Source organism: Hirundo rustica, chromosome 13, assembly GCF_015227805.2.
Source record: "Hirundo rustica isolate bHirRus1 chromosome 13, bHirRus1.pri.v3, whole genome shotgun sequence".
NCBI lineage: Eukaryota > Metazoa > Chordata > Aves > Passeriformes > Hirundinidae > Hirundo > Hirundo rustica.
Window position 1 is genome coordinate 6,728,429 of NC_053462.1, and position 27,036 is coordinate 6,755,464.

Genomic DNA, 27,036 nt, shown 5'->3' on the forward strand with positions numbered 1-27,036 from the left:
CTGAGAGCACTGACTGTTTATTTTAAGTGAATTTTTCTTTTACAGTTTAGTGTAACTGGAGGTAGATGCAATATTAAGTGATTTTTTTTCCAGTGGTTTGAAATAAGTCATCTATGAACATTATAGTATAGAGTACTGGGGATTGGAATCAGTTGCTTGAAGTTAAGTCTACATAAACATGCAAATGAAATAACAAATAAATCACATTAGTTTCTATGATGATTGTCAGTACAGCATAGCACATGTCTTCTTGGATGAAAGGCTGTTTCTGCGATGTCAGAATAGTAATTTGTCAATACTGCAAATTATTCCATGTGTATGTTACCAGAAAAGACACAAGATTCAGAGACCAAGTATTACAATTATGTCATTCCTATTATTTCCCATGGCAAAGAGTCTGTGATCTGCTAGGCAGGAATATATTTCTGACCTTGCAGGCAGGAGTTTCATTTCATGTAGCTGTATGAAAATGGATACTGCCATTGTCAGGACTTTTGCCTTAATCACATCTGCCAGCCTCACTTGTCAGAGCTGTTAAATTTGTCCTCTGCAGCGGATTCCTTTGTGGGAATAATGGAACCTCCCAGAAACTTCAGTTCGAAGTATTTTTTACAATTCCATGGTTACTTGATCAAATCAATGAACAAGTGCTCGCTAACCTGTAACTGAGGACAAATACTGATAAATAGACAGGACCTAACTATGGTTTATTAACAACATTTTGTAGTAATGCCCTTTCGTCAGAATTCTAGATTTGCAAATGAGTAAAACCAGTCCGGTGTCATACAAATAGCAAAAAATATTTTTAGCAACAAAATAGAAAATGTTTTTAAAATAAATTCTTCATTGCTCTTTCTTTTAAATTTCCCATGAAGTTTGTTGAATAGATGGATAACCCAAAATACAGATACTTCTGTTAACTGAAATACTAACATATATCTGCAGATATGACCATGCACTGCAATATATCACAAGTAAATGGTCAAGAAGGACTTAGAAAGAAAAATCAGATTACATGCTTTCTGTTTCCCTGGTGCAATTTCTTGCCAGCAGCACAAAATTTTCATATCAATTAACAGATTTAAGCATGTGCTTAATTCAAAGACCACAAGTAATTATACTGGAACAAGTGGGACTCTTTAGAAACTTGCAAGATAAGACTGTCCCAATGTCCTCAAATCAGCAGGCCTATAACATTCTGCCTCTGGCAGAACTGAATTCCTTTCAGGTAATGAAAGATATCAAGTAATAACTGACATCACTCTCACCCTTCCCTACTAAGAACAGAAAGCTTCCCAAATGAAGTTTACAAGGAAGTTGAAGCCCAGCCTCTCTCATCATGCAGATGTGATGGTCCTTTTAAAGTCAACAGGCAGGATTAACATTTGACCTCTAATATACAGAACACATACAATAAAACCTACACTGGTTTTAAAATGTACTTCCTGGCCCAGGAACTATGAATCTGCTCTGTAATGCATGAAAGGTATTCATTTTCATTTGTTTTCTTTAGAGTGAAAACCCAAACATAGCATTCAATATAAACTTAAAGATTTTACATACCAAACTGATTTATATAATATTTGAAATTTTACAAAATAGTACTAAAGTAGTTATTAAAAAGATCAAATTAAAAATATTTACATTTTATACACAATTTCCCCTTACTTACAATTATTAAATAATCTTCCATAGTTTCCTAAATTTTAGGGAAAAGCTTTAATAACTAACAACTAATTTTGGATTACTATCAGATGGCTTTTTACTTGAACAGAATTTTAGCAAAATTCCATTTCCAAAGTGAAACACTATCCTCACGTTTTCAGTAGCAGTTATACATATATACATATATTTTTATATATATGTAGTTTTATAGCTGTTTTATAATGCAATCCTGATTTCTATAATAAACAGCAGAGATCTAAATAAGAAAATGGCACAGTATGGATGGAAACATTATATTCCCAACTCTTAAATCCCTTGATGTCTTTTGGCTTCTAGAATATCCAGTTTCTTGATAATTTATGTTATTCTTCCAGAACTTTCATGGAATTGCATCCATACTTATTTAGATTTTTGTGTCATCATCTTTTGAGAAATTATTTCCTGAAGGTACTTCACAGAGACTTTCTCCATCCGTGCTGAAATCGTCGTCGTAGTCGTCATCATCATCAGAATCAGCCAACACTTTACTTGGTGACTTCTTCAGTCTACTAAAACAAAAATACACAGATTTGCTATTAAAACAGGACATCTACACACAGAACACTTACACAAAGCTTTAAACATTGACAGGCAGGATTTACATCTTTGAAGGATGTCAAAGTGCTTTGGCAGGGGTAGTTTATCATAGACTACATCTTACATGAAGGAAACATGCACAGGACAGAACAATCACATTTTCACACACCTCTAAGTAAAGTGGCAGAGAAAGGAAACTGTAAACTTTGCACACCAGGATGTTCACAGATGGCCAAGGAAAACTAACTTAGGATGACTGTACCTCAGCCATTAGGGAAATTTTTACTGCTACAAATGGTAAGAGTGTCAAGTTCCACCACTTTTTTTCCATTTTATATTCCCTGCCTCAATGACTTTATTCAGTAGGGAGATCTTGGAAAGGAGGCTGGGACAACTAGAAAGTTTCACAGGTCTGTGTCAAACTGTGTGTGCTGATGACAAACTTGTAGAGGAAGCACTCAGTTTAAAAACTACAGGAGCAAGGGGTCAAATATGTGAGAAGTGCTGTGACACAAAGCTGCTGCTGCTAACTCATCCTACCTTAATTCTTTTTTTGCAGTGTTAAGCTGTCCTTGCAACTGCTCATTTATGTCTAGTTGCTCTTCAAGCTCTCTCTGAAGTTTCTTTTTAGCATTTTCCAGTCTGTCTATTTCTTCTTCAGCTTCTTCAACTTGACGTTTCATTGCTTTCAAACGCAAACTCAGCTGCAATATTTACATGTCATCTGATTAGAGGGCTACTTTAACAAAGGAATTTTATTCTTCCAGTATCTATGAGAGGGAGAATAAAGACAAAACTTTGCCAGTGTAGTGACACTGTAATCCTCTGTTTCAGAAATATTTAAAAGTCAGCATTAGACTTTAGGAAGAATAATGTGATATGTTTTTTTACAAAGAAAACCCAGCAACAAGCAAAGAAAGCTTTGGTAGAGTAAGACAGTATTATGTGATAGCAAGAGCTGGTTATCAGTTATGACAGAGTAGAGTTATAAGTGTGTCGAAGTTAAACAGCTTCAACAGACAGATACTGTAAAATACATTTCAAAAACACAGAGGATTTTTTAAGACCATTCCTGTAATGGATGTCTCCAATTTGAAACACACTGCTCATTCTCCAGGCAGAATATTAAATGTTGGCTCATGTGCTGAAACAAACCATGTTTTAATCAACAAAGGGCAAAGTAATGGTAGAGCACATTGCTATTAGAACATCAGTGTGTGTTTAGACTTACAGCCTATATTTAACAGTAAACAGCTTTTTTCTTTGAACAAAATTTTATGGTGGCAAAACAGAATGCACTACTTGTTGGTGTATTTATAGGATCAATTACTGTCTGCTATTTGCTTTACTTCTCAAATAAGGATTGCTTTGTAACTGCTTTCTTTTCATAATTTTCAAAATCAATAACAATTTAGTACTAGACAAAAGCACATGATGCAGTGGCAGCTGCAGGTATCACTAAATGGGAGTTAATAAAAAACAGAGTAATCAGAATCTACCTCCATTCGCCTTGTATCTTTTATACATGATGGTTTATGCTAGTAGGATTAATATCAGATATTTGCATATTAGTCTTTCCCTCTACCTGGTCCTTCTGATCAGTCAGTGACAGATGTTCATCATCTACTTGCAACATTAACTCCTTCACTTTTCTCTCAAGTCTGCGGTTATTTAGTTGGAAATTGGCTCTATCCCTAGGAAAAAAACAAAACCAACAAAAGATAGGTTTGTAAAAAAGGAACTGAAATACTCCCAATCCTGACAAAATTACTTAACAATCTTCTAAGAATTAAATAAATTCTTAGGCTCCCTGCTTAGATTTACTGATGCCATGCAACATATTGAGAAATCTGTTCATAAGGAGAAATGATTACAGAGAATTTCTTCTATCACCACAGCAACATTTAGCAACAAAAAATATACTCCTCTGAGATTAAACAAAAAGTGAACATGAAAGTGATCTCATATAGAACAGTTTATATTTCTAAGCCTGCTCCTGATATTAGACTTTTATAAAATAAGGAGCTGTGGAATCATGTTAACACTGTGCCCACTTTTAAATTTTAAGACAAACTCTACTGCGCTTGCAGTCAAAAAGAAAACCTGCAATACTTTTATGAAACAGTAACCATTTTAATTTGATGAAAAATCAATAGAGATTTAATATTAGCAAGAGGCCATAATAACAAACATACATGTGCATGTTTTGATCTTGACATAACTGGTTTTACCTCTCTTCATTTGCAAGTCGTTCTTCCAGCTCTGTGATCCTTGCCTCCATCTGAGCAACAAGTCCCTCCTTACTGGATCTGTAAGAACCCTCCAGGTGAAGGATTCGGCTCTTCAAGTCCTTGTTCTACAGTTGGAACACACTTGGTTAATACACACTTACTCAGATGGACAAATAGCACCTCAACACCAAATTCATGTCTCCAGGAAAACATGCATCAGTATGTACAGTGATCACTATAGTATTTAGTGAATATGGAAAGTCATTGAGATTTTACAGTTCACTACAAACAAATTTTCTGCTACTGTGACTTACTGAAAAGAATTTACTGTTCAGCCTCAGTTAAAGTTTTAGGATTAAATGGACTCTTAAACCTCAGATAGCTGCAAGTCCCTTCCAGCAGTATTTTTTAATATGCCAATTTTTTTTCAAATAATCTGTCAGACCTGTCTTATGCTCCATCCAATTGTTTTGTAAAATTCTGTGTTCTTGCCCTGTAAATTACTGGTGTATGGCTAGAACAAGTAAACAAAGAAATTATTTACATCCAATACCACTTTACTTTATTAAAACTATACTGGGGTGTCCCCCAGCCTTTCTTAACTCTCCAATGCTACTCCTACTACAAAAATAGTTCAAAAAAGGTTTACCAAAGCAGACTTTTTGCTAAAATTTACACTTATATTTTTCTCAGGCTAGGTTTTTAATGGGGACCCAGTCAAAGAGTTGACAGAAAAAAAAAAAACAAACAAAAAACCCCCAACAAATAAAGAGTTACATGATGAACAAAAAAATAAAGCTCTTTGTTACAAAAATTCAAAGCATGATCTCAGGTCTCAAACACAGAAAAAAGGACAGTGACAGGAAGATCAGAACTAAAGTATAAGAATGTACATAGTATATACCAGTAGGTGGCATTCTTTTTTCTCAAACAATTAAGATTAGATCAATGTCGCATAATTGAAGGCACCTAATTAGGCATGTTGTTCTCTAAATTCCCATTACAATCTGTTTTCTGCTCTTGAGTTTTTAAATAATACTATGACTTGTTGAGATAGCTTTCCTCTGGATCACACCTAAGGGCTATGATAAGCAATGTTGCTTTCAAAGACCACTAAACTGCAGAATTCTTTACTACTACAGAAGAAAACACTCAACTAAAATCACAATTACTTGAAATTATATCTTCAACAGTGTTCCTGAAGTACTGTTTAGCCTTGGCAGAACAGCTCCTCCAAAGGTGGTAATTTAAAACCCGACATAATTACCTGTCTTTCCAATGAAATTTTGTCACACTCCAAGTCTTGCTTTATAGCTCTTTCCTGAAGTAGCTCTGTCCTCATTTGTTCAATCTATTCGAGAAAGAAGGCAGAAATTTTAATAATAGACTTAAATAACGTCTGTCTATATGATACTGTGTTTATGTATCTACATAAACTACATATACCTATGCTATAAGCAATCTGTTCTTTCTCAGAACTCAAGACATATACATGATTTCAGATGAGCTTTACAGCTACAATCTTGGACAAAAATTTCTGCTTCAGGAAGTCCATGTTATTCCCAGTACTCCTTCCAGACATTTCCTCCCTGTCATATCCACAGTGGATATTACTGATGTTTACCATATACATTCTGCAAGCAAGGAACTGAACTCTAAGCTGTTGTATGACAGACACATCACGTGGCAGGACACTGAGTTCTGGAGCATCACATCCATCTTCAAACATTTTTTCTACTTGTTTTCTTCATACTTAAGTCTGAACGTCTGAAACAGCATCTTACTTTTAAGCTGCTGGCTAGTCTAAGTTTCTCTTTATTAAAAACAAGCTGGTACCTGCAGACAAATGCCTAGAACTCCACTGAGAACTGCAGTTTTCTGTATGTATGGGAGCAGTAAAAGCTCTTTTTCAACAGGCTCTGCTGCATGATGGATACAAACATTGCTCCCCTCCTCCCGTCAATTTTAGCTTTGTTGTACTGGAGGGGCACCAATTTCTGGATTTGGAGAAGAGGTGGGTTTTGCTTGTTTTGTTAAAAGACAACTTTTTCTACAGTTTCTGTTAATATTTGTGCTCCATATTCAATAACCACAAGGAAGATATATTCTCCATGTGTAAAGATGTTAAAAAGCTACCTAATCAATAGAGACTCAAGTAAGAATGCAGAATTAGTTTGTTTTACCTCACTATTGGACTTGACTGGAAAAAAAATTGAGCTCAGAGAAAAACTCTAAGCTGCCTAACACCTGCTACTGAAACTTTGGTGCTAAAGAACAAAGTTTGTAAGGCTGTTGAAATACTAATCTTGCTTCCAGGCTTTCTGAGACTCCCTGCAAATCTCTAAAAACGCTTTTAGAGGCACACTGAATGTTACCACAGCATTTGTGGTTTACACCGCACAGATGATACAGATCATCTGGGGAACACTGGGAATATCGGTATCAACTACTGTACCTGCAAAAAAACCAACTGCTAAAGATTTCAGTGGCCACGGCATTCCTGCCTGCTTTACATCAGTTACAGAAGAACTTGCATAAACACATCACCCCAGTTAAGCAACTCTCAGTTACAGATTTATCTCAGTAAAGGTCTTTCAAAAGTCCTTGGGGATTCTTGCATAAAAAAATCCAAAAGCAATGTTAAGAATGTGAAGGTTAAACAAGTACGGCAGATGATTTTTTATTTTTTAACCACACCATAATATTAAAAAATACATTTTTAGTTAATCATGGTTAGAGGAAGTAATTTGCACTGTTTCTGCAGCCTGGAAGTTGATACATGAATACAAATAATGGCAGCAACGCATGCAGTTGCATATGTTATGTCACAGGATGGGGACAGAAGAGTAGAAGGCATTCCTGAAAACTAAGGTCATAACAGCTCCTAGAATACCAATGGCAGCACGTGGCTGTGTTCTCAACAGCTGGGTAATTTCTTAAAAGCTCTCATTGTCACATGGAAACCTAATAATAACAATCTTTTATACGTTATATAGTAAAATATTATATAGTAAAGTATTATTTTTATAGACACAAATTAGAATCACATGTGTACAATAGCTGTATTTATTAATGAAACACATGAAAAAAGTTATAATGTGAGGGATTACATAGAATTTATTCTGCTGTAATTGCTTTAGCAAGACAGACACAGGAAAAAATACAGCTAAATTTGTGGTAAAGTGAATGACTAATTAAAAATGTAGCTGTTGACTGAAGAAAGGGGTTTTGTTTTATGTAGGAACTTGCTTAATGGACCACTCTGAGGTTCCGCTGTGCTCTTACTGTGCTCAGAGGCTGTAACAAATTTGTGCAGCCTTCCCAAGATTCAAACTAAGGAATTATTTAGAGGTCAATTATTATATTTCCAAGATGACTGTTACTGTTGTTGCACACGTCTTGGTAAAAGCAACCTCACAGAAAGGTAGTGGGAGAGAGAAAAAGAGCTATATCTGATTATGATCAGAAAGCTAAATGCAAATATATACAAGAGCTTGTTAAAAGAAAAGGGCAGCAGATACAATTCTTGCTGGAAGAGATATAAACTCTTTTATCTTATGTTTTTCAGCAATAAGCATGTAATTAACATGCACCAAGGAGAAAAGCACTTGTCTGCCAAAATGTGCGTGAAGTTCCACTTATTTCACAGCAGTAAGATGTACCAGTTTCATGTTCATAATCTGTGTATGTACCATGTAAGACTTCATGTTCCATGTTCTACCTTTCCTATGGCTAATACATTATAATGGTGCTAAAAGAATGAACTATTTCTGCAGCTTAAGGCAACACTTATCAAAGCTGGATTTGAAGAATGCTAACAAAGAATTGAGAAAAGCAACTGTATCAGACTTCACGAAGTTTGATCATTTTGTGCCAGCTTTAGGATTAAAAACAGCTGTTGAGTTCATTACAGTGAAAGCAATTTGATTTCTAATAATAATTCTATCTCACAGGGTTACAGCCTATGTTGCTTGTTAATTCCTAAGTAGTGTGTGTGTATATTTATTTATTTATTTATTTATATTTATATATACCTTAGACAATTTCCAAGTATGTGACCAAAAAACCCAATGATTAATCACGAAGAAAGCCAAACCTCAAAAAATCCCTTTGATGCTTCAAAATTGAAAACAACCTTCATATCCAGATTTTCATTTGCTTCCTTCAGCCAGTGTCAGCTAAAGAGCAGGTATAGAGCTCTCCACTGGGAACACTTCACCAAAAGGAAGTGAATGAAGCAGGTCAGTGCACTTTTATCCTTATCTATTTATGCTAAAATTGCCATGAAAACTAGTAAGTCCATTTTTCACATTTATTGGAAACAACTCTGAAGTCAATAGACTCTTACTTGCATTTTCACAGAACACAGGAACTGATGAGGGTATCATGAGGATTTTTCAATTATGTTTGCAAAGTCAATATGGCAAGAGATACCTCATTTCACTTGTTCCCAGGAAAATAAATCTCTTATTAAAATATGTCCTGTCCCTGCTTATTTTAGATTCAAAGAGCAGCTGAGTGCTCTAGCTTTCCATGTGTGCCTGTGTTAGTGTGGTTTGAGCATTTTGATCTTTCTAGAGTTACTAATACATTATAATTTAGAAACTAATAGGATATGACCCACTTTTCCCCAATTTTTTTTTCTGTTTCCACTCTGCTGAGGTACTTCTTGGAAACAAGGCAAGAGGAGATGAGAACAGTGTGTCATGCAGCCATTTAGATTCAAAAGGGTGTTTAAATTAAAAAAGAATAACATTTCATGGCAAGTGAAATGTGAACTATTAGTCTTGCCAATGTTTATTCAAACATTCGGCTTTATGTAAAATAGAACCAGTTGTTTAAATTTGTTTTTACTGGAAAATTCAGTATTATAGTTCATTATCAGTATGTTAAAATAACATATTTATTATAATAGTTTTAAAAATGTAGAGGAATACAGATATTACCAAAATAAATCCATTATAATTTCTCATGTCATTATAAATGCTTAGCAGACCCTGAAATACTCTTTAGTAATTTGACTACTTAGTCATTCTGGCATAAAATCAAAACAAAGCAACCTTTATAACTCATGTGTGAAATGAGAAATTCCAGACCTCAAAATAAACACGTCTTTTACCCATTATGTAACATTTTAGTCACCAACTGTATTTTAGGCTTCCATTCAGTTTGCAATTTAACTTCCATAGCAGCTATGACTGAAGTACTTTTATCCCAGGTTTACAACACAGGCACAGACTCCAGTATTAAAGGTTTCCTGATTTAACAACAGCATGACCCCACATTATTATAGGTCCTTTACATTCTACTTCATCCACTGACTAGGAGTCTGTTCAATATCAATGGAACAACAGCAGAAAGTCTTTATTACAATCGAATAGAATCTCAGTAACCTGAGTTCAGACAAAGTAGTAATGGTGCCTTGGTGCTTCAGGGATGCGTGAGAGTTGAGCTGTAGCTCACTTTAAACCCTCCAGCTGTCTCAGTGGAACAACAATTTCATTGAAAAGACACAGAAACTAAGATTTTACTTTCTGTTCTCTCTCTGAAGCTACAGCTATTCAAAACAATGTCAGTAGTTCCTTTTTTTTTTTCTGGAGAAAGAGAAATGAGAACAGAACAGATTATGGTGAGTACCTCAATGCTAATTGTCCCCTGAGCTTCTAGGAAATTACTATGAGCTGTAGCACTTCATGCAGAGTTACAGCAGCAGATGTGCTGTAATGAGTTATGAATCAGTTTCACATCCTTCAGAAAGCAAAAATAAGGCAAAGAACATTATCTAGGCCACGATATTCCAAGACCATCTCATTACTGTATTTTTTTGCATGGACTATTATAACATTTGCATGATCTGACTACTCAGACGTGGATGTCTGGCAACTTTTGCTGTAATCAGGCCCTATATTCTATTTCACTAGTTTATTATAAATCTTTGTTATAGGACCTATAATTTCTTATGTCAGTTCTTTCAGAAATGGTGAATAATATTATTAAAGCCTCTGTCTTCAAACCGATCAGCTCCTAATTCCCCTAAGATGGTGTCAGTTCTGGTACCCTCACTCTAATTCCCCCCACCTGCACATTCAGGGGCTTTACTGAAGAGGTAAAATGTTCCTTTATTTGAGAGGGCATACCTGGATTACTTTTTATATTGACTGAGGCCTCATCATACAGTCTCCACAACTTCTTCCCTCTACTTATACAGACAAAAACCTTTTTGTTACTTGTTTGAGTTACTATGATAGGTCTCACTTAGCTTGGCAAGTATGACTTTACCTTTACATTTCCTGCCCCATGAGACACAACCTCATTAATAAAAAAATCCCTCTTCCCATCTTTCTGTGCTATCAACTTATATTACACTTCTGGAACAAAAGACTGATCTTTTATGTGGAAAATACTTTATCAGTTTTTATAGTTGTAAGGAAAATAAAGCTTCCTCTCTGTTGATATTGGCTAGCATCCTGATTTCAGCTGATTTCACTAAATAATTCCACAATTTCCTGAAGCTCCTCCTCTTCCTTCATTGAAATTAAGAATCTATTATGCTGAATGACTTTTCAGTAAGATTAAAATCGTGATCTGCCAATATAAGAGACTCTTCACATCAGGCTTATTGGACTTCAGTCTTTATATACAACCTGTGTCTGTTTTCCAGTTAGAACAACCAGGAAAAAATAGTCTGTGATGATGTGGAGGCAGCATATTTAATCACGTTTGTGAACCCTGGGTTATTTGGATTTACATGCTCTGCTCAAGTATAACATATAAATCCTATTGCTATTCATTATTTAGTTGCTCAATATTGATTGTCATGCCGATAACACTTTTTCATAGAAACATTAAACAAAAGCTGGAAAACTTATTCAAGTACCTGTTCTCTGCACCTGCTGATCCTCTCAGACAACAAATCTGAATTATTCTTTTCTTCATCAAGCTCAAGTTCCAGGTGAGACAACTTGTCCTAAGTGGAACAAAGAAAGGCAACCTCAACATACTACTTTCCATCTTCTTCAGATTGTTATCAGGGCATTCTGCTTTAAACCTCAAGGACCCAAAGGGTCTGAAAGACTAAGCTTGGAAACTGAAATGCCTCTTAAAACACACAGCAAAATAGATGGCAGATAGATAAGGCTTTAGAATTAATTTGTTTGACAGAAGTAAAATAAACGTTTTGTTTCCTTTTTTTAATCACTCCCAGCAAATTCAAGAATAGAAGAGAAATTCTGTAATGTTCCTGGAGACTTTTTTAGAGTGTCTGCATTACATTATACATTTGGAAGACAAATTTCTTTTCATCTGAGTACAATGACATAGAGATGTTTATGAAAGTCAAATGACAGCCTAGTTGAGCTGAACAGTTATGAAGCCCTGTAAGAAGTTAAGAGTCACAGTGTTACTCAGACCCCTGAAATGAACTGATATCAAAGGCTAAACAGATCTTACACTTCTAAATACTTCTGAAGTTCTGAATGATGGTCCTAGAAATGAAAATCATGCAAATTTGCATGATAAGCTCTAGGAGAAATTAATTTTTAAAAAGTTAATTAAAATTATGAGAGAAAATTCTAATTTAGAGCATATCATGTTACACTAGATACACTACATAGATATGTTACATAGATACACTAACAAATCAACTTTAAAATGTACCACATTAATTCCTGCAGTAATGCTACAAGGATTTTCAACATCATGAAGCTATTTTGATTCCTTCCAAGGAGAATCCAGGTGAAACACCAAAATTATTTCCATCTCTTCAAAAAAGAAACAAACCCTTAAGAATGTCTCTTACCTCCATTAGTTTGATTTGTCTTGCCCGATCATCTTTTAAGTGGTTTTTGGCTTCCAGTTCATACTCCAAGCTTTTCACAGTCTGTTCCAGTAACTGAGTTTTTGTTATTGCCTCATCCTGAGCTCTCTGGTGGTCCCTCAGGTTTTCTTCCATCAGACGGATCTGAAGCAAGAAGATCATGGGCATACACTTCACACTGTACTTCCTATAAACAAGGCATGGCAGCAAAGGGGACTCACAGCAAACACGACAGATCTGGAAGCGTGACAGGAATTCCCTTGAGTTACTGGCTTTTCACAGTAATTTTTGTTTTATCCACAAGATGGCACCAAGAAAATAAACTTGGATTATGACCTATAATGAGATGCTTCATGCCACATGTTTTACACTGACGATCATCCAGGTGTGGTTCTTAAAATGTATTTCTTTTTAATAAGTTACAGAAAGCCAAAATTTTGATAATTTTCTAAAGGGTTTTATCTTTGGAACTTTTCCTTTCCTTTTCAGACTCCAATACTTTAGTTTTTAAATAACTATGTGGTTTATATGTCTGATGCACTTTGATGACAGCATTTTACCAATGACATGATTGCAGATACATACATACATACATACATATATAAAACTACTAGATACAATGGGGCTACCTGCTGAGGACAAAATTACCCTATTCAACAATTGCATGTCCTCAATAATAACCTTCATGGTACTTTGAATATATATAATAAGTGAAAAGGGTTTTAGGTGAAATCAGGACCATTCCTTGTGCATGTAACTTGACTTGAAACACACACACAATATAGGATGAGATTTTTTTTTTCCTTAAACAGTTTTACACATTCTTCCTCTTTTTCAAGAGCTTATTTTAGTAATGAAGCTAAGATAATGTACCAGTGACTGTTCACAGAGTTTGCTACCTACTGCTACGTCCTGACACCTGCATGATGTGGTGAACAGCTGTAAGTGCAGGGATCTGTACATTAATATCCTTTCATATGCATTTAATATTTTAGAATGACATTGAATTGTCAGCTTTCAAGATGGGTATCTTCTGTGAACCCAGAAGAGATGCAGCAGTGAAGAACTCCCATATTGCCTCACAAGACTGTTTCATTGTTTTTCTACTGGACCAAGACTGCTGCCAGGATCATTCCAATCCTTGGCTTCTGATGAGAGTCTCAAAAAGGAAATTTTGTGCACTGTGACACCTAGCCAGGAGAGTTTTGAAGGACAACAGACTTTCATGTTGAATGGAAGACTATTTATACTTCATGTTAAACACAAGGGAGGAAGCGGTAATAAAGACTTTCAATTGTCCTGAATATTTAGTCTCCCAGAAAGCCAGCTGTTTAACTAGATTTTGTTTCCTCTTTTGCAGCTAGTTGCCATGCTACATTTTAAAGCCCTAGCATATTACCTCATGGAGATGTCAAATTCCACAACTACTACTGCTTTGTCCTTTATATACTGTTTGGATTATCTTTTTGTCAAATAATGGTTTGGTTTGTTTTTTAATTTTTTTCTCTGTATTTATTTTGTAATTGTAATAGATGACACAGTATTTTTCATAACTGCAAACATAGTGTGTGTGTAACTTTACTGTGTAAAGATACATTTATGTATTTGATGTATGTATTAGTGTAGGTATCTACATACAACTTCATTCAACTCGAGAGCTATGTTCTCAAAATCACTGTTTTATCTTTCATTTTTCATTGTGAGTCTTCATCCCTTTACAAAAGCTCTCCAACTCTGAATGGAATAAATATAGAAGGAAGACACAATGATATACAGGAACTATTCTTTCTTCTAGTGCTGTTCTTTTAAATTTAATTTAAAACAAGTTTTCTAAGGGGAGAGGGACCTTATATAAGAGTTCTAAACTGGAAAAATCCTACTACTAAAATATTCCATACAGAGAAAACATCTGTGACCAATTTATTCCCATGGTTTTTCCAACTGGAGAGCAGGTATATGCAGATTTTTAAAAGACTGGATTGTCTTTATGGCAAAACTTACATACTGCAAGGCAGACACTCAAGACTGGTTGATTCTTGGTTGCACAGAAACCCTTATCATTTAAAGCTGCACCTTGGCTCACATGAAAGAAGAGAAGAATGTATGTTTGAATGTTCGTTTGTTTTTGCTAAGTAACTGGTAGGTTTTTCCTAATCAAAAATATTTCTAAATTCTCAATTCCTTCAGTGGCGGGCATTTAAGAACAGCAGATCAATGGAATCATTGTCATATCACTTAAGGTGCATTCATTTGTCAAACACTGCATTTGTCTGTCCTAAAGAGGAACCCCCATTTCCCCAGCAGAAATAACATGCTGATCACCACCACGAAAAATCAAACTCAAAAGCTGAGATCAGCCTCTCATGATGTATATGAGAGCACACAAAAGCATGATATCAAACATTCATTATCTTGAAAACTACCTGCACTGAATTTTAGGTCACAGTTGAGAATTTCTCACTGAATTTGAGTCATTACCTCATCTTGCATTCTTATGTTCATCAGACGTGATTTTTCTACCTCAATGTTTTTCTCCTTTAATTGCCTCTGCAGATCTACAAATTCCCTGCGATTTTTCTCCTTGTATTCATCAAGCTGGCTCTGAAGCTCCACAGTTGATGTTCTTGAGATCTCCACCATTTCAGACATCTGGGCAAAAAGTACATATACAAAAGGTTCTATTGTGCTTAATACAATGCAAGTTCTTTTCCTCCAGCTTCAGTATTCAGGTCAGTATTTTCAAAGAGAAAATTTATCAAAGGTTCCCAAATAAATTAATTTCTATGCAGAAGTGGGAAAACACAAAACAGTAAAGTTAATTTCTAATAGCATGTGTGGCAAGACTATTCTCTTTTTGTCTGAGAGCAGTTCTTCCAGCTGAGTCACACTTCAATATGTCAGTATTAGCTGTACAGTTTACACACAGATGGCACAATAAATCTGATGCAGAAATTTTGAGAATCAGCTGTAAAACTCTGAAATATCATTGTACTGTACATGAGAATTGAACTCAGATCTGGGATCTGGTTTATACAAAACTGGTTTACAATGCCATTTTGTGACAGTGGTGTCCTAATCGTTGTTCCAGCCCTGAAAGCTTTTAATAAGATCCCCTAGGTTAAAGAAACTAATACTGTAGTAAAATTGCATTTTACTTTCTTCTACACATTTAAAAAATATAGAATTCTTTACAATTTGCCTGTTCATTTCCTTCTATCTGTTAAATATTCGGACGCCTGCAGCCTCTTGGGGGTGAACTCATACCTCCTCCTGTAACTTCTCAACAGTCTTGTTCAGCTGCAATTGTTCATTCTCCATTTCATCCTTTATCTGCTTTAACTGCTCCTTCTGCTGAGTTTCATCTTTTAATTGCTGACTTAACTGCTGTCGTTCCTGTGAAATGCAACGGATGTTCTCCTGCAATAGATTAAAAAATACACATAATAAACTGTAGACCATCTTTTCTAATGCCTTAAAGGTATGTTACTTAACATAGGAATACCAGCAGCTGCTGTAAAATTAGGACAAATTTCAGGTTTTTCAGTTTGCTAGCTGGCATAGGACCAACACTGATATGTCATGCTAGAAACAACTGAATGTCCATTTACACCTCTTTTCTTAACTCAGGTATTAAAACCATGATTCAATGGGAATGTTGCTACCAACTATCCAAATGCTGCAGTTTTCTCAGTGTCTGCCCGTTCAGGACACAGTACTGAAATTCAGCATTTGAAATCTGAATGCCCTATAGGAAAGCTTCAATGGTCAATTTAAGTAGAATCTTTAATTTGAGTGCCCTTCATGTACAAAAATCCTTGATCACTTTTCAATGGAATTGGCTGGCCTGTGACAGTGTAACTGCAAGTCAGGCAAACAGCCTGTCAGTTGCCAATTTAAAGCCAGTCGTTAGTGGCAATTAATTACTTTGTGAAGAAGCTAAAGTGTTATTATATGAAAAGAGAACAAAACAGGGGAAATGAAAAGGAGTCATTTGTTTTCACACTAACCTAAAAGATTATTCTGATATTTCTCTATTTTTTCCAAGCAATACTAGTTGAATGTCCTCTTTACAGAATTAGTAATTCATCTCAGCCGATAACTAAAAATTAAGAATGTATTTCAACTTAAAATGCTCTGCAATGCTAATTCTAGATGCCTGCCATTATCTACCACAATGAAAAGATAAACTTGCTATTTTTCCACCCACTGTAAGGATCCCATGTTCTGATTGTTTAATTTAAAAAGCACAGATTACTTGATGCTGCCATCCATAATGTTGGTGTAATTGTTAGTTTTCAATATATCAGAGTACCATACATGCTATGGTTAAAGAGCATAATAATTAGGTCATTTCCCTTCTCAAGGGTACAAAAATGTTGAGATGTACTTCATTTCCCGAAACACTGCCCTACAAAGAGGTGGCTACCCTAAAACAGAGGTTAGAACACAACACAAAAAAGTACAAAAATATGTTTCATTTGAGCATCCATAAACAAAATTTCAATATAGAGGATGATTTTAGATGAAAGCACTAATGCAAATTGTCTTATTACAATTAAGTGCATGCCAGTTTTAACTTTTCTGACTAGAAATCCAGAATGGAGGAGGAATAGGCTTGGCTGTTTCCAGTAACTGTTACAGTTCTGTCGGTATTGTCATCACCTTCCTTGTACGAGACCACCATTACAAGTAATTTTTGTTATGTAAAAGAGCAAGATGGGACAAGCAGGAATTACATTTCCACTGGGATACACATTATTACAGTGCCAGTTTGTCATCAAAATAGTCAATGGTAACACAAGGCCAAATCAACCTACTGCACAACATTATTCATTAGAACAACTCTAAAGAAAGAAAGGCTGAATTGTTCTAAACAAAAAGGCTGCTGATTACATCCTGAGGTCTGCTAGTGCTCATATCCGGTGGACAAGAGTGTAGAATCAGAAAGAGGATTAAATTTAGTGTGCCAGAATTTAGACATAAGTTGTGAATAAAATGTCAAGACAGACTCTCCTGCCACCTTCCCTAGAATTCTTTCATTTGGAGACAGGGTTATTTGGCACGATGCCCTGAAGGATGCATAAACAGAAAAAAACCCACACTTTTCAAGCACCTTGACCCAAAGCTAATCGAGATGCAGGAGATGTGCATGGTGCACTGATCCATGTTACACAGCAAGGTCGAGTCAGACTGTGACAGAAGGGAGTTCTTAGGGGAGTGTGCTAAATGCAAGCCAGAGATGAGAAATGTGCCCCTACAGTGATTGTGCAGACTATCAGTGAGACAAGCAAACAGGAAGAATCAGTGAGGGACAGCAGATAAACAGATTTAAAATGAAAAAAAAAAAAAAAGAAAAGAAAACAAAAAAGAAGATAACCAAAAACCAATCCTGACCAAAAGCCTCAGATCACATTGTTAAAACCTTGTATTCTTGAAGCACATTCAGTTCTAAAGACACAGAAGTATTTTCTTGCTGTTGTTATGTTTTCTTTTTACCGTAATTAACTGAACTATGAGAACTTGCTCGTTAATGCAGTCTTTCCTTGGCTTTTAATCCACATAGAGACAAGTTTCATTCTCAGATTTTCAGAACAGAAGTGCAATATTTATGTTGAAAACAGCAGGGGAAAACATCTATTCAATTAAAAAAGTGGCACTAGCAATTTACATGTACCTCACTTTTGTGTCTGGCTTGTTTGATAGAATCCCTTGAAACTTTAGCTTCTAGAAGGAAAACTATGAGAATTCTAAACTGATACTGTTGAAATCCATCCTTCTTTGGTTCATATAAAAGGTGAATCACTGAGAAGAAATATTAGGTTTGTAGCTTTTGCAGACACAAAATGAACATTTTCAAGGTTTATACACATTCCCCTCATTACTAAACTGATCTGAATTTTCATGCCATCTGAATCACACAATCTTGACTCATAGACAACACTGCCAACATCTCTCTCCACTGCTCTGAAGTAGATGCATTCTTCACATGTTTAATTTCTGGGCTAATCTGAGAGAAAGCATAGCCTTTCCTGGACACTGGGTGGACTAAGGAGCAAGGTGGAAAGAGGACTTCATTCAGAATTTAAGAGGCTACAAATCCTAGTGATACATGTTAAACGTCTCTGGTTTTGTGATTAAATATTCCACTTCCACACAAAATTCACAAATAAGGCTCATAAAAATAGAGAAGCATATGTCCTAATATTTGTCCATTAACAATATTTTTCTTTATATTCAAGTACAGCTTCTTATTCTTTTACATGTAAATACCTTCATGAATTGAATGATCATTGAAAATAATAGATTTATGAATCCTTAGGCAGTTTATTTGGCAATTCATTACCCCATAACTTTGCTAGATCCATGGAAATAGAAAAAAAAAAAAAAAACCTACAGCAAGAAAACTATTTTAATTTGATGATGCTATGGTTTCAGTACACATTTGAACACTGAAGTGAGGTCTAAAATTCAAAACAAGGCATACTTCAAAAAGAATGAGATGTAACTCTACAGAAAGCAATAGTAGCTCAGGTAAACAGAAAATTTAAAATTTAAATTATCCAAATTCTTCTTGCTCTTACCTGCATATCTTGTAGCTGGCTTTCCAAAGCTGCTTTTAACACCAACAATTCTTTTCCCTCCTTTTCAGCATGTTTCAAAGCTTCTTCTAATTGTTGCTTCTCTTGCTGCAAGGATGCAATTTGATACATTCAGAAACAGTAGCCAGACCTTTAATCTGACAAGTAAACTGAGCTGTAAAGTCCTTGCACTCGGGTCTATCACTGATTTCCCCAGTCTCAAGATGTGACTCGGTTTTACCCCAGTTTTCCATGGGAAAATCTTTCCTACGTGTCAGCAAACTGCCTCCTGCTTCTTGGCAGCCTGCTGGTTTTCCTTTCCCTTCCCTATGGCATTGTCCATCCTCCCCTTGGTCAGTTTTTATTCTACAATGAATCCATTGCAAAGAGGAGGACTACTGAAAGGACTTGTTTTCTTAACTTACCTCATATGTTTTTAATTTTTCCTTCACAGAATTTTCTTCTCCTTTCATATTATCGATTTGTTTGTGCAGCTCCTCAATTTTTCTCTCGAGCTCAGCAAGTGTTCTCTTCAGTCGTTCATTTTCCTCAATCAGCTCTTTGACTTGATTTTCTACACTATTTCTCTCTTCTTGTGCAGCATTTTTTTCACTTGCAAGGACAGCAGCACTCTAATGAAAACAAATTATGTCACGTTAAAAAAAACCAAAACAATTTATGCTGTTTTCCAACAGGAGTTCCATAAGGCATCACAGAAAATACAGCTAGGATATAACATTAAAATAGTAACAGATACTTTAATACTTAGTATTTTTTCTCCTTGGGCATATCAACAGATAAATTAATATATAATATCTAAACAATCTCATTCTTGTTATTTCATATTTTCTCCTTAACATCTTCCTCTTTTATTGCCCTAAAATATTTCATTGCCAATCCCATTGTTAGATAACTCCAAGTAAACTAAAAAATTTAACAGATAGGAAAAGCCATATGGACCTTCAGGGAAGAATGTATTTATGAAGAGTGTCTTCCACAGCAACACAAAATTTAGGCAGCTTCACGTCACTGATGATTCCAAGCACTAACATGCAACATACTACATCCATGAAACTATTGGCAGAATAAATGACAGATAATATAAAGGGATCTTGACACTAAATAAACAGTGGTGGTTCTACTTGAATACCGAGTTCAACTTGTATTCAGATACTTTTTTTTTTTTTTTTTTCAGAAACTCAAATCAATACATAGCACAAACACAAATTATAATAATGAACAATGCATCACAATTTGTGGCACTGGATTTTTGACTTATTTTTGCAGGACAGCTGACTGCAGCGTGTTACTTTTCAGAGCTAACCATCACTTACCCTCTGAAATATCCTACCATTTGCTGTGGAAAGCATGAGTGGAGGTATCTGTCTATATTGTTATACTATCTATCTACACTCTTGTTATGCACCAGGTATGCACTCAAACATTTAATTCTGTAAAGAGCAGGAAGGATTTAGTCTTTGCTCTTCATGACTTCTCATTCAGAATCCCCTATAAAGAACAGAACCCAGGATATTATGGGGGGTTCTTGCTTCTGGGCATTCAGGGGCTGATACAAAGCAATACTCTGAACCAAAGACCTGGTTCTCAAGTGCAGCCCCACAGTCTTCTACACCAAGACCTTAAACAACAGCAAGAACATCAGAACAAACATAGGAATCGATCTAGACCGGGATTCTCTCTTGTCATGGCTGATCCTTACAGGCAAAAAGAGGAAGAACAGCTATGGGGCAAGTCTTTTCATCAATATACACTCCCAGCTCTCATTGGATTTCTTCCATGAATGTATCATCCATTAATTTCTCTAATCCTTCTCAAATCCATTTACACCGTTGGCCTCTACATTATCGGGTAACAATAAGTAATTACACATTCATTACTGAAGCACAACATTTTTTGCATGTGAAGTTGTGTTTATCTGGGTGAAAACAAAAGAAATCCTATCAAACGACTTAGAAACTATTTTGTGAAATATTTCATGAAAGCATGAAAATCACTTTTCATTTATGTTTTTGATTGTTGCTCCTGATCATCCCTTCTCCTTATCCAAAAGGAATAAGCAAAGTTACATAAAAGGGTGTTTACAAAGAGTGCCCTCACTAGACTGTTTTCTAGCAAGCAACAGCTTTAACATCATGCAAATTAGAAAAAGCGGTAACTCAGAAAACACTCAGACTGTCTACAGGGTCAATGAACTTATTATACAAAAACTGGCAGCATAAGCAGGCTGACAAGTTCTGGTCTTTTGAAAATCCTGAAAAAACTTGTTCTTCTAAGTACATGAGTAGTTAGAAGCTCTGAAATAAATCTCTGTCGATGCTTTAAGTTTTCACATTATGAAATTTCAATAGCATTTATATATTCCTTTAATTTTTGCTTTCTGCATGCAGCAAAGTTTTACTAATTAGCAAGCACTCCACCAGTGGCTCCTTTTAGTCTCATTTCTCCTTTCTGGAGCTGAGTGAAAGCAGCTGAGGCATGCTGGGGAGTTCAGGGAAAGGAATGTTGATTTGTCTGTTCTTTTTCATCCAACTGGGGCTGCACAGTAAGAGAGGACTGCAGTAGACCCATATCAGACCTGGAGATTCCACTACATCAACCATGGTTTACAGGAAACAGTATTTACTGAAACACGGATGCACACATGCAACAAAAGCAAACAACCCAACAACGACCCCCACCCCCTGAGACCCATATACATAAATAAACACAGAAGTAATATCTATCTATATATGATTTTACTAAGAGGTTCAAAATTAAGTTCAGATTACACTGATGCCATCATATCTAGAGATCTCCTCCAGCCTGGTTTTTGTTGTAAGTACCTTAGGATACAGACCCTAATATTAAACCAAACTATTATTTGCACTCCTTTTTCACTATGTAATTTCAGTAAGTTAGCAAAAAGTTAGGTGAATACATGTAAAATGTAGAGAAACGCAAAGGGTAAGTTGCAAGTATTGTCTTTATTAGCTTAATTTGAAATCTTGGAAGTAAATTGGATATATAAATAAAATCTCCCTAAAGTTTCAGCTGATTGAGTGACCAGCACATAGCCAGCAGATCTTCACAGGTCTCTAATGACCTTGGCATCATTACAAGGGTTACACCTGCCCAAACAAATTCTCTAATGTGTTAAGGACAAAATTTCTTTCTTTCATACACACATACTTTTTCAAGATGATAGAAACCTCTCTTGGTATACACAGGGAGCTGCACTGTACTGTAGCTGGAAAGTGAACGTTTGTCTTATATTCTGGGGAGAGTACAAGGAATTTTCTTCACAATGTGGTTTCACTGCACACATTGTTTTGAACATCTTTTCAACTTGTTTCAGACAAGACTGAAAAGAAGCACAGGACTATCTATCTTATCAGCTTACTCTACACAACTGGACTACACACATAAGGCATGCAAGACCACCCTGAGGATATTGTTCAGGAGGATACTAGACAAAACAATCCAAAAGCATCTTCAATTTGATAGTGAAGTTTAAATAAAGTCAAGCCATATAAATAGATTTTAGATGTTCCTTGTGTAAGAAAAAGCACACATAGCACTGCCTCTCCAAGAGTCAAATTACACAGCTGGGTTTAGACAGAAAAAAGCTTATGTTCATTTTTCCCTAGTGTACTGAGAATTTCATGCAGAGCTTCTTCACTGGCACAAAGGAAGTTTCTGGATTATAAGAGCTTTTGGCAATGATGCCATATCCTATAGCATACTACCCCAGACAGTTAAGGTATTAAAAGTCTCCACAGCTCTTGTTTTGTATTCTCCACTGTTAGTCTCTGGCACCCCACATTACCCTCTGGGCCTGCTCTCGGGAAGCCGAGTGAACACAACAGCAAAGAGCCTGGGGATCACTGGTGAGCACACTCCAAGCACACAAGCACTGCAAGGCAGTTCTGACAGACCTCGTGGCAGCACCATTAGGGGACAACCAGGTGGAGAGAGATCCCTGTCCATATATTGAACACTTACATAAGGTTCAGGCCAGCAGCTATCAAACCACACACGGCCACTGGTGACACACAAAAGGACTGCTGTGTCCTTTGCCTATGGAACCCCTGCATGCAGGCACTGTGCTCCAGCAGCCCCACACAGCTAGCAGGCAGACTGCCCGTGTACAGACCATGGGTACAATTAAACATTGTCATTAGAGATGGCTCACTGTACCCTGCAGAGAATTTCCCTAACAAACATGGAAGTAGAAGATATGAAAACCACCGCATTGAAATGAGTGAAATTATGATGCATGTTGATAAAGTCTGAATGGCAGTAGCTGTGCTTCACAGGCTAAAATTCAAAGTGACAACAAGGATGGTTTAAACTGTCCAACGGTATTTGCCAAAAGCCGGGGGTAATCTCTGGGGTTCTGCCTGCATTCACTGAAAATTCAGGGACTGGCTCACACTCTCAAAAAAGGAGTGGAAGGCTGTTTGCAAAAGCATTCAATTAGTGGGTTAGAGTGATGAGGATGAAAGAAGGAAAACTGAACACTGAAGGTGTAGTAAGTACAAATGAGGAAAAAGCCAGACAGGAAGAGATTGTGCTGTGGATCCATTTTCCTCAGTCCACGTGTGACTTGTTTGTAATGGTGCTGCACATAAACAGTGCGAGTTAACTAATGGTCCTCGAGGCTTAATGACACGACATCAATTAGTGACTCCTGTTGGTGCCCATTCATAAATCCTTTAGACTTATTTATTTGGGGATGTTGGAAAAGTTTTGGCATTTAACTAAGTTCATATCATTTAACCCATGGTAACAGAACTAGGTAAAGGTCACAAAGTAATGATTTAAGCTGAATATAAAACATTAACAGACACTGTTAATATAAGAACTTTAGTTCAAAGAATTGTGGATCAGTCTCTTCAAAAAGTTTAAAGGAGATTATGCACATAACCATACAGAGCACAAAACAGACAAAACTGGTTAAACAAGATTCTTGTCAACAAAACCTGGAATGAAATACTGTATATTCAGACATATTAGCCATACAAAGGAAAAAAAAATACAAACCAAAACACCTGTGCAAAAATTCAAGCCCCTCAAAAAACAGGAGGAGAGGGGGGCAATTTTATCAAGAATTGAAGTGTAATCTTTTGGATCTTAAAATTAACATATTTGAATTCAAATTTTGCAGTTTCTTCCTTATGATAGAGAAAATGTTTATTTCCTTTTAGTCCCACTTACTAGTGGCAACATTTTGCTTATCACATTTATGAACTTGCATTTGTTTTGTCTTTCCTTTCAATCTGCCTGTCCTCGCTCTGTCCCTACATGGGGACTGTTTTACACTCAGATATTCGTCTCCTCAATCTCTGAATACCTTTCTCTTAATAACCACATCTTTCAAAAACTTCTTAACCACACTCCTATCACCTTCTTATTTATTACCCTTGAATCCACTGAATATTATATTATACTTACTCAAATTTGATCATGTTTAAACTCCTGATTAAGCCTTATCAGCAAAATTTAACTAGAGATTAGGGAAAAGGAGCTGGAAATGTGTTGTGAATTTTTGTAAAAAGCTGTGAATTAAGAAAAAGAAGCTTGTCTAGAAGAAAGAAAACACAGTTATACAGAGAAGTTCCCACAATACAAAGTCCTCTGTGACTGACTGAAGATAAACTTCTGCATTCTGATGTTGTCATTGTGCCACAGTACACATGCAGTAACTTTGCTTATTAGTCCAGCAGTGGACTCAAACCAAATAAAACAAGTTATCAAATCCTAAAAGAAAGATACACTAAAAATAAATCAGTTTCTGACCACAAAAAATAGATCATACGTGGCAGAAAATAATCCATGGTATTCAATAACCGCTGACTTTTTAATAGTTCTCATACATTTTAATACTAAAGCTTAAAGGATTAGTCAATTAAGCTTGAATAGTTTAGAGTTTCCAGCAGAAATGAGTGAGGCAATAAAGAGAAAGGAGTTTCATAGCTAAGGTACCCAAAACCAGCCCTAGAAAATCTGGAGACTGTTGTTGTCTCTGCCAAAGACCTCCCAAGGCAAGTCACTCAGCCAAATCTTTCCAGAGGATCAATAACTATATGCTCCTTAACCTCCCTGGTATTTGAGACACTGGGGGTTTGCTTTCCACAGATTTGAGTGCACAGCTGCAATTAAAGTCAGCAAAAATTGTACTCTGAAAACATCAAGGACTTTATAATGACCTACAATGTTAACCTAGGTGCTTTAGTTTGGACATGCACAACTTTCAACACCAATCTCTTTACCTCTTACTTTCCTATATTTAATACAGAGAATAACATTACTCAGAAGATGGCAGCTATGTTGAGAAAAGGAATTAAAAGTTTGTGAAAAAATGTCTATAATTCTTTCTCCAGAAGATGTTTTTAATAGCATGTACAAGCTCCATTTAACTCCTAACAGATGAGAAGAAAGTGAGCAAATGCATGCACATGCACATATATATTTACATACATATACGTGTATGGTTTGGTGTGGTATGTGCACCTGATCTATAAAGTTTTACCTAGCAGAAGTCTGCTTATCTGAGCCACACAGTCACAGCTGCTGGAGTTTATATGCATGTGGCATTTGGTTTTCAGCTCTAGGCCTAGGGAACATAAGGGAACATCAGCAGTAAAGTACATTTTCCCTCACCTTCCATCTTGCTCCTTCCAGATGTTTTCCCTAACAAGAAATTAATCTAATAAGGCTTGGGTTTCCGTCCTTGTATATAGTTATATATGTGTCCAGAAGTATTTTTAAACATATTAAATTTAGTCAAGACCAAGTTAAAATAAAGCAATAAATATTGTTCCAACAACTTTGTTGCAGAAATCTCAGTAAAGCAAATATATTTATACAGTATTCTACACTGAACTTTGTTGCAAGCAGTGAACAGATAGTATAAAAAGCATCAAAATAGTTCCCACCACTCATTATTGAGTAAACCCAAAGACACTGGACAGAACACCCATCAAGGTCCTTGAGATGCAAATGAAATGTTCAGTTTCAACCTGAATACAGAAAAAAATACTTTTGGATAGGAATGCAGAAAATATTCTGTGGCTCCACACCTTTTTTTTACCACACCCTCATCACTGGCAAAGACATGAGAGAGGTTGTGTAACTGATTATTAAAAAATAGTTTTGGCTGACTTCAGTGTTTTAGCTGGTGAAACTCCCCTTTGGCAGTGACTACACACTATGGGATCTTTAGAGTCCTTTTACAAAATAAAGGAAGACTTAAAGTGTGTGCAAGTTAAGTATCTCATTTGCCACGTATTAGAATGATTAAATTTTGGCTAAATCCAATGTTTATCAGGCAAAAGTCAGCAAATTCTTCTAAAATCCTTTACACTGCTTTTCAGAATCCAGTTCAACTGAATATAAGGAATTGCATGTCCAGTTCTAGGCTCCCCAAAAAAAGAAGGACCTTGATGGGCTGGAGCAGGTCCCGAGCAGGGCAGCGGAGCTGCGGCAGGGTCTGGAGCGCCTGGCCTGGGAGGAGCGGCTGAGGGAGCTGGGGCGCTCAGCCTGGAGAAGAGGAGGCTCAGGGTGACCTTAGCGCTCTCTCCAATTCCCTGACAGGAGGGTGTAGCCAGTGGGGTCGGTCTCTTCTCCCAGAACGGCCACAGGACGGGAGGATGTGGCCTCAAGCTGCACCTGGGGAGGTTTAGGTTTGACATTAGGAAGAATTTCTTCTCAGCCACCATGATTAGACACCAGAACCGTCTGCCCAGGGAGGTGGGGAAGTTCCCGTCCCTGAAGGTGTCTAAGGAAAGACTGGATGTGGCACTTGGTGCCATGATCCAGCTGACTTCGTGCTGTTAGGTCATAGGGTGGACTCAATATTCTCAGAGGCCTTTTACAACTTAATTGATTCTGTCATTCTGTGAAAACTATTTCAACCAATTAACTGTTTGTTCTTTAACAGCCATACTCGAAGAATAATTCTCCATTCAAAATGAGCTGGGGCACAAGCTGGAGCTTTTTAATGGAAGTAACAGATTTTCAAATTTTTTTTTTATTCATAATTGGGCAATCTAAGTAAATGATAGGATAATCTTCCAAAATCCTCTGAAAAAGAGAAATGGTGTTTCTGCTCATTTCATTCCACCTGGTGTAGAACACTTCAGGTATCAAGATCCTGGCTGTGGAAACC

At 36.3% G+C, this 27,036-nt stretch overlaps 1 protein-coding gene across 6 annotated transcripts in view; it reads right to left on the minus strand.

Moving 5' to 3' along the window:
• CGNL1 (cingulin like 1) overlaps positions 1–27,036 on the minus strand; it is a 55,484-nt gene continuing 28,448 nt past the window's right edge. For 3 of the 6 annotated variants that reach the window (XM_040077183.2, XM_040077185.1, XM_040077184.2), the window contains exons 9-19: positions 19,292–19,498; positions 18,870–18,974; positions 15,553–15,705; positions 14,767–14,937; positions 12,271–12,432; positions 11,350–11,439; positions 5,740–5,823; positions 4,473–4,597; positions 3,827–3,935; positions 2,782–2,945; positions 1–2,213 (exon numbers count right to left, since the gene is read on the minus strand). In XM_040077183.2, the coding sequence (XP_039933117.1) occupies positions 2,069–2,213; positions 2,782–2,945; positions 3,827–3,935; positions 4,473–4,597; positions 5,740–5,823; positions 11,350–11,439; positions 12,271–12,432; positions 14,767–14,937; positions 15,553–15,705; positions 18,870–18,974; positions 19,292–19,498 (1,515 nt within the window). In that variant the 3' untranslated portion in view covers positions 1–2,068. Of the gene's footprint in view, positions 2,214–2,781; positions 3,012–3,826; positions 3,936–4,472; positions 4,598–5,739; positions 5,824–11,349; positions 11,440–12,270; positions 12,433–14,766; positions 14,938–15,552; positions 15,706–18,869; positions 18,975–19,291; positions 19,499–27,036 lie in introns of those variants that run through there. The other 3 variants (XM_058422335.1, XM_058422336.1, XM_058422337.1) reach the window with 3 other exon arrangements.